Source organism: Schistosoma mansoni (assembly GCF_000237925.1).
Source record: "Schistosoma mansoni, WGS project CABG00000000 data, chromosome 4 unplaced supercontig 0032, strain Puerto Rico, whole genome shotgun sequence".
Classification (NCBI taxonomy): Eukaryota; Metazoa; Platyhelminthes; class Trematoda; order Strigeidida; family Schistosomatidae; genus Schistosoma; species Schistosoma mansoni.
Window position 1 is genome coordinate 790,970 of NW_017386017.1, and position 9,397 is coordinate 800,366.

General features: G+C 33.9%; 1 protein-coding gene and 1 non-coding gene across 2 annotated transcripts in view; one reads left to right on the top strand and one right to left on the bottom strand.

The window, feature by feature from the left end:
* Smp_050220 (complexin, putative) overlaps positions 1–6,037 on the top strand; it is a gene marked incomplete at its 3' end in the record, with an annotated part of 13,614 nt that extends 7,577 nt beyond the window's left edge. Inside the window, exons 4-5 of the mRNA XM_018791128.1 lie at positions 4,195–4,336; positions 5,916–6,037. Of these exons, the coding sequence (XP_018645646.1) occupies positions 4,195–4,336; positions 5,916–6,037 (264 nt within the window). The remainder of the gene's footprint in view (positions 1–4,194; positions 4,337–5,915) is intronic.
* Positions 3,554–3,625, bottom strand: Smp_tRNA_00166_Pseudo_TTG.1.1. Its single transcript has one exon. It is a non-coding gene (tRNA).
* Positions 6,038–9,397: the final 3,360 nt, after the last annotated feature.

The following is a 9,397-nucleotide window of genomic DNA, read 5'->3' on the forward strand; positions in this document are numbered from 1 at the left end:
TAGGTAAACTAAGTGAAAGGGAAAGAACCTGGGTGGATCTTATGGTGTCGTGGCTAAAAGGACAGATAATGGCGACCGTCTGTTGCAGCTGTGATCAGATAATCGCCTATTTCTTGCAAATACTAACTTTAAGCATAAGGAAAAACATCTTTTGACATGGCAACCTCCGAATTCGTCCCAACTTTGGACCCAATTAGGTCACACCGCTATCAGCCACCGATGGAGGGGCTCGATAGAAGACTGTCACTCATTCTGGAGCACATGATTAGATTCAGATCATGCTCTAGTACGAGCACGTATCTGTCTGCGTCTTACTGGACGTAGGAAAGACACTGCAGGGAAGCCTCTAAGGGTTCTACTTAATGATAAGCAAGCTAAGAATATATTTCAGGAACAACTGGAAAAACAGTTAGGCAGACATGTAAGTTGTGTTCACCCCGAAGCAGCGTGGAATGACATCTGAAAAGCTGTGGAAACAGCAGTGATATCCGCTAGTAAGGTAAACCATACGTTTAGGGAGAAACAATGGATCTCGGCAGCATCTACCGCACTGATAGATGCTCGAAAACTCATCCCACCTGGCTCTGAACATAACGAAGAGCGAAGTCAGCTTAAGCGAAGGCTAATAAGAAGCCTACGCAATGATCATGAGCAGTGGTGGGTAGCGAAAGCAAGAGAGATGGAAAAGGCAGCGGCAATAGGCAACATAAGACAACTATTCAGACTTGTTAAAGAAACCGGTATTAGGAACCCAACTGTAAGATCAAGAGTCAATTAAAGCTAGACCACCATGGAAAACCTGGAAGCACTGGACGGCCGTTTTGTCTTACTATGGGACTCCTCAGCAGTGCGCATCCACGATCCCACACTCGCAAGATTCGAACCCGTCCAGTGCTTCCAGGTTTTCCATGGTGGTCTAGCTTCAATTGACTCACGCATTCAACTTTGAAAATTCTTATTAGCCAATAAGTACTCTGATTAGAAAGTTAAATATCTGCTATGAAAGAGTGTTCTCACACTGTTTATAAATTTATCATAGTTAATGATAAATTTTTCAACATTTAACTGGAAGTGTTTTGAATAAAGAAACCAATAGTTATGATTTTAAAGTGGTGGAAAAAATACGTAGTTCATATAGACTCCTCTAGTTATATTGTATTCTTTGTTCTGCATGGCTTAATTGGGAAGCCTTCATTGTTGTTCTGAATAACATCCTCAGAGTTTATTTCATATAAAAGTGAGTTTTTTTTAGCTATCCCACATATTTGAATAGTTGAAAGCGTGAGCTAGACCACCAAGGAAAACCTGGAAGCACTAGACGGCCGTTTCGTCCTATTGTGGGACTCCTCAGCAGTGCGCATCCACGACCTCGCCTCGAGAGATTCGAACCCAGGACCTACCAGTCTCCACAAAACCTCTTCTGATTATTCTACATATATCAAATCAGTTAGTTATGACGACCTTATTCGTGATTGATTGTTTCCGTAGATTTTGTTGTCATCATTTGTCTCTGCATTTCAACTCCTTTATTTGATTAACCTCTAACCATATGTTTGATTGGCTATTTTTGTGTAAGTTAGTACATTGTATGTATGTCAGTATGTAGGTTGGTATGTTTCCAGATATTTTCACGAATTCTTGGAACTTTATTGATTCACAATCTTCATGTTTTCTGAAATTGAATTCATGTCCATGATTATCTTAATCCACTGGTACATCTGCATGTAACATAATGTTATAGACTTTTACCACTACATTTTGTTCGTGTATGAGTAGATACAAACGGAGTTCACTTTGTCCAACGAAATATTTTTCGTAGTTTGTGGAATGTTTTCTTCGATTGTGTTGAAATTGTCTTCTTTTATAGTTATACTTTTCAGCTTACACAAAATGAAGTAGTGACTATTTTGACTTATGATTGACTTTAATTTCAAGAGATTTCGAACTCCATGTCACGGTTTCTGAGATCTTTTTCTATACATTATAGAACACTCTGTGTTCTTGTTCCTGAGGATGATTTTTTTCTAGCGTGCCGACGTACTAGATAATTTTTGACGAAGTTGAGAAAACAAACATTAAGACTGAGGTGGAGAAGAAGAGACGTTTCTTCAAATTTTCACACAGTTGGATTTCTGAAGAGGATTTCAACTTTTCTGATTATAAATCTCACACAGCTCGTTTCTTGAATTTTCGCTTTTGATCGCTATAACTTAATGCTCAATGTAAGGCTTGGCTCTCTCTATACCTATAGTTGTAAAGGTCATGTATTTGTTTTACTGATTAATTCCCCGAAGAACAGAATTTTGTTTACTGATATTTATTCCATTGTAAATTCAATGACTGCGGAAATATAGTTGATAAAATTGTGTGTATTATCAAGTTTGTCCCTCTTAAGGATCATCTATGCAACGTATCCAAATCTTTGGTTTGATTATTGGTGGAAATGTCACCTCGAGTCTTTGTGTAGTAATCTAAATATACATGATCATATTGGAGTCCCTTTGATCTGCTCGTAAATTTAACTATGGAATTGGAAATACATTTTGAAGTACAGATATGTTAATTCTATCGAACCTGACCACTTCATTTCTGTACATTTTCAGAGTCCTTTCTTGCTGAGCAGTTATGATATTATATATCTAGGGCGTACCCACTCAGATGACTAGAGCTGTGACTTCGAAAGAGATTATTATTTCGCTATTGTCTAGTATTAGTTTTTTTTATTTCGGCCAGGAATGTTCTGGGGTTGGTACATTAATCATGTGGTTCAGTGAGATTCTTCAACATTCTTTTCAGTTCTTTAGACAAATCATAGGTTAGAGTCGCTGACAGTTACACAAGCCGTGGCTTCTATCATAGATCTCTATAAATATATTGATGGCTCTGACTACTCACAAAAAATCCCAAATCTTTCACGTCAACAGTTGTTTAAGCACAAAGTAATCGGCATAAATGGATAGCAATTTAGCAATCATACTCAGATGTATTTTAACATCTGTAAATCACAGAAGTACTTGTTATTCAAAACACCACTAATAATAAAATGATTTGCAGGAAAGTTAAATTTGAAAGCTACTAATTTATCAGTCTCAGCCGATCTTTTCTAAAAACATTTACAACGCAGATGGTGACATTAGGTTAGTATTCTTATTGAGTCTCGTTATTTAAACTAGATTTTATTCAGAAGCCTCTAAGTATGATTCTATACCATAGTCCCACGGTTGTAAATTAAAGCGGACCTAATTAACGTTATTTAGCAATTCAGTTCATTAAATCGTAGTTTTTTCCGTATAACAGGCTAGTGTGATACAATGAGGAACGTAAAAACAAACGTTTCAGGTAGTTTGTATCTTCATTAGCTCAAATGTCAATCTTAGCCATTACGAAAAAGTAGTAGATAACCATTGGACAATATATTACGGATTTTTACATGTTTTATTCAATTCACAAGCATTGTAAGCAAAGATGGATAGTGGCTAGCAGTGGAATCCAGGACGCGCGTTTCGTCCTATTTGGGACTTGTCAGATGGATGTACCTGTATCTCAGAATTGGTGTTCACTCTGGGACACGAACCCAGTACCTTTCGCTTCAAACGCCATCGCATTATCCACTCAGCTACCTAGTCCTGATAACCACTTGCTTGTGCAATGGGGTGAAGTTTAAATTCACTTAGTATTGTTTGTTTGAATCTTCCCATTGATGTTTAGGACTGCAACTGGTCAGTCTCTTATGGCTATTAGGACTCTGTAGATCAGTGGATAACGAGATGACGTTCTAAGCGAAAGGTACTGGGTTTGGATCTCAGAGTGAGCATCAACTCTAAGACGCGGGCACATCCATCTGACGAGTCTCAATTGGGACGAAGCACGCGTCCTGGATTCCACTGTTAACCACTATTCATCTTTGCTTATAAATTTGATTTAAATTCCTTCTCTAAATCCGATAACAATTTACACCACATAGCAGTTAAGAGAAACAAATGGTTCTGTTTATTTTTAGCCATAAGTTTAACTTTCTTCCATCATTGTTTATAATTTAATTTACTTTTAAAATTAAGAATAGTACAACTTATATGAATAAGGTAAAGTGGGAAATTCTTTTGGGATTAAATTGATGTCAATTTATGTAATCATTTATCGTATATAATTCTTCTTTTTGACATATTTCTTCTATATATTCATTTATGTTTACAGTATGGTATTAAGAAAAAAGAAGAAGAGGTTCCAGCTGATTTCGACTTCTCTAGTCCTGAAGGACGTCTTGGTCGTAAACGTAAAACACCAGCTGAACTAGCGGCTGAAGCAAATGAAGCGGACGATGAAAACATTCTAACAAGTAAATTTATGTATCTGTAATGTGCTACTGATATGTATGTTAGTAGTATACTACAATATTTGTCAAAATTAAATGACGGGGGGATTTATTATCAACTAAAGCGTATGAGTGGAAATGCAAATGCCCCAAAATAAGTATTTCTATCATTCTAGAACTTACGAGACGTTTTACAGTAGACAATGGATAAGATTAAGATCATTTTATTAATATTTCATTCTTGGTTTTCGAATAATTTACACCATACTACTCTCTAGAGCTCATTGAAATTTAATATATATCCGCAATCAGAATGTGTATTTCCAGTAATTTTAGGGAAACAGATCATATTCAACGGTAAATGAAATAAATAAGGGAAAGAGGGAGTCGAGTGTTTTGGCTGGAGTAAAATTATTGTAACCTAATAAAAACTGACTACCAGAAACTAGACATAAAAGTTGAGACGGGGTATTTCTTCACTGAAGTAGAATAGTTCAACTTTAAAGAGTTATTAAGAAGTCGCTATATTATGACCCTCAGTGTTCACAAACTTGATGCTTCCTCGTGGATTGAGTGGCAAGACTACAAACATTTATCTTGGGTATATATCAATGTTTACATGAAGACTAGCATCAATGATCCAGTATATCAAACGCTAGAATTATAAGAATAAACATCTCTAGAAGGTCAATAAATAAACGACCATATTATGAGAGCCTATTGTTCGTAGATTTCTTTCTGTAAAACTATTTTATTGAACGTATCATTAAGCCACTCAGAATCCCAAAAGTGAATGTGAACTATTGAGTTAATCGAATCGAAAATGAGACAGTTACTGACTAGTGGTACTGAATAAAGATTGTATTAAAAGTGAATGAGTGATATCATGTTCATCCATAATACTAAAATTTAATGGTTTCAGTATCGAACTGTAGATGAAAAATCCTGAGGCTTTAAAAACTCGACTGAAATAACTGGACATTTATCTATCGTTTCAATTGTTTGCCTTCCAATATCAGTGTATAATCAAAGCTACTCAAAAATCTTTTCCACCTCTAAACTGTCACCTTGTCCTATCGTGTATCATGTCAAATTCCTAAAGCTAGTTAAATGGCTATGGTCTCTAACTATCGAATGCCTTGGTAAGGCAGAGAGTGGGGAGGGGTCACCCTCCCTCTCGAAATGCTCTCACATGGCCACGCGTATATAACCTGTGTCAGGGAAGTCCTACTCACAGCCTTCTCGTGGTGGGGGTGTTGTTTACGAAATTGAGATGACGAAAAGCAAATGTCTGGCGCTTTAATCGGGTTGGTGGCGCATCCACCTATGAGAGTTGGAAAACCTTGATTCCAAGCCAATGGTGTACATGGGCTCCAGTATCCTGAGGGAACAAATGGCGTATGAACCAATTGTTGGTCACCGGCTACGATGGGACTGCATCTCCTCAAATAACAGTAGATAAATTATTTTTGTCAATTCATTGATGATATTCTCACATATATATAATCTTACAATCATAATTTCTAGGTATGTTACCAGAAAATATGAGAAATATGGCTAATAAAGTAACAGAAGTTCCAGGAAAAATAATTTCAGAAGCTAGTGAAAAATGTCTTCTTATGTGATGATTATCATTTAAAAAAAAAAATATATTATTTACTTTTAAACAATATAAACATGTATAATCATGTCGATACAATTCACATCAAAGTAATTCTGACATAATTATAGTCAATCTATCCATCCATCCATCCATCCATCCATCCATCCATCCATCCATCCATCCATCCATCCATCCATCCATCCATCCATCCATCCATCCATCCATCCATCCATCCATCCATCCATCCATCCATCCATCCATCTATCTATCTATCTATCTATCTATCTATCTATCTATCTATCTATCTGTCTGTTTGTCTATCTATCTACCTATCTATCTGTCTGTTTGTCTATCTATCTACCTAACTATCTAATCTATCTGTCTATCTATCTATCTGTCTGTCTGTCTATTTATCTACCTATCTATCTGTCTGTTTGTCTATCTATCTACCCACCTATTCAATCTATCTGTCTATCTATCTACCAGTCTGTCTATCCATCCATCTCTATCTATCTGTCTATCTATCTATCTATCTATGTCAGTATATTGGTCATTCTGTGGTAATTATTCCAAGAAAGAACTCTTTTATTCTTGATTAAAACACTCATTTATTTATTTGTTTTTTTTTCTTTTCAAACAAAAACTAATTTTATTCTAATATTGTAATACAAAACTGTGTGTGTGTGTGTGTAACAATTTCCACTTACAAATGAAATTAGTGCCTGATTGAATTGACCAATATATATATTTGTATCCATATACAATATGATTATAAACTTAAAAAATGCTTATCAACCCCCTCCCTATATGTGTATCCATGTGTTTTAAATCATAGTCTATCTATTTAGTTATTATTTTTTTTTTTTAGATAATAAAACAAAACAAAAAAAAATCATATATTGTATGTAGAATAATAGATATTTTATTGATTTATTGAAATCAATCACTTTTTCATTAACTTCTTAATTTAAATTTAATAACTTTCATTACATAATATACTACTTAATTATTACTCATTAATTGTGTATCATTTATTTATATTATACAAATCTATATTACCAAAAAAACTGTAATAATCAATATATATTGATTACATCATCATATATTTATATTTGATTACATAATTTTAATGATTTTTTTAGATTAATGATTACTTAATAATAATTAATTATTGATATTGTTTAATTATTTCATTTATTGATTTATTTATTGATTTATTGATTTGGATAATTTAAAAACTCTTAATAATCAATAACATGACAACCATAAATCAATATGAATTAAAACAAAAAAAATAAACACAAATCATAAACTGTGAACAATGCATAATTCGAAACAATGGTTAATTCATTCCTATTTTAAATATATAAAAATAAAAGGAATGATCCATTGTCTGTTCATAAAAATAAACAAAAATGATTATTATTATTATTTATTAATATAATAATTAATTATTATATCTTATTTTATTTTTGAAATATATTCCCTCAAAGAATAAAAAAAAAATTGAAAACATGGTATTGATTGTTTACTTATATTGATTTACTTTACCGTTAGATGATCATAAAAATGTAAGACCTACTGGTTGGCTGTTTTTGTCCCAATATGAGACTCTTCAAAAGTAAACATCCACGATCGTAACGATGACGGAACGCAGGACCTTTGGTTTCACAGAAAGCACTTAATCGGTTGTACTAATTGTTGTGACTTTATAAAGGCTGTCACCAATTTGTTATGACTTTATAAAAAATATATAGAATGTATGCTAATTCCTTATTGATTTTATGTCCAGTTTTTATCATGTGAATTATCCATCAATCGAAATACGACTTGTCTAATCTTAGTACTGTGCCAAATCAATGACGTTCAACTAGTATGAGCAATCTAGCGTCTTTATTGGTCCCTTGTCCACCTAGTCCTTCCAATTGAGTCCAGAACACCAATTACACCTTCTGCTATGCGAACCTATGTGAATCATTTATTTCAAGCATACTCTGTTTATATACCAGACAGACAGACGGCGTCACACCATAAAATAGAAAATAATATTTGTACAAGATCAAGCCAAATGTGGCTGCGAACATGCGATACAGTAATCAATCAACTGAGCACAATTTGGGAACAGTAAATCGTACTGTAATAACTCATAGGTCAACATGAAGCTTCTAATAAGACGAATATAGATATACACAATCTAATTACTCAATAGTTAGACCATAAGAATATATATAGAATAATCGTCCATTAATAGGTCCCGGAAATTACTCATACTTATGTCTTCGCTAGAATATAACACTAATAAGCGTATGCTTACTAGTAAACAACTAACAGAAAAAATTTTAGGAGTTCCATTATGAAACTGTGACTGTTAGAGTTTAACTATATTGAGTGTGGGACAGTTATCCACAATACGTAAACTATTAACTTTTTTCTTCTGTGATCTTACAGATTAGATGCTCCCCATGAGAAAAAAGTCCTAAATTTGATCTCCATAAGGGTTGTGAATATATGGTGCTTTAGAGTCCCATATTGATAAAGAACAGATGTCTAATAGTTACTGCATTTCAGTGGTTGTCTAATAATGGTTAGTCCGTGAATCTACATATATACTGTTAGCACAGTAATAAGAAGATAGTGTCTATTTACTTAAATTCAACTTTATTATAAATAACTAAAAACTGATATGCTTCTATGTAGGGAAGAAGCTGAATCCAACAGATGAATATTTATTATACACCTACAGATGAATTGGAGTCTGAGAGACAATTTATGGAAAAAATAAAAATGAGAAGGGGTTTTTGTGGAGATTTAGTATTTTCATAGTTGAAAGCGTGAATCAATTGAAGCTAGACCAACAGGGAAAACCTGGAAGCACCGGACGGCCGTTTCGTCCTATTATGGGACTCCTCAGTAGTTCTTCCCCCTGAGAAAACGCAGAATCTATAAAAAATTATCATGTAATACTGTCTCAGACGAGTAATTTGATAAGCAAATACATAAACATTGTCAACATTGTCTACAAATCCCCATTCTGAAAATTTGTTATTGTTTACGTCGAACTTGATTTTGCCGTATCTGTTTCTTACTACTTAATAAAAATAAGTAGTTAAAATAGACATAAATATGTTAACACCTTCCATCGGAAACTGATTGTATTGGTTACTTGAATCTTCACATTGATGTTTAAGATTGTAGTTGATTAGTCTCTATTTGGCATATGTGCATCCTGTGCGGATCGCCTCGATATATCCATTAAGTTACAAGCATTATAAGTTGAGATGGATGATATTTAGGGGTGGAATGATTGTAGTGATTGTAACTGTTGTTGAGTATACAACCAGTCGAATGTGTGCATAATTCAAATTTAATGTTTCCATCCGATTTTACAGTTTCAGTATTATTTTTTTGTTGCTATGATCATTACGATTCTTCGTGCATCCAGATTTTCATACATATCTATATACATTCACAAAGTTGATGTT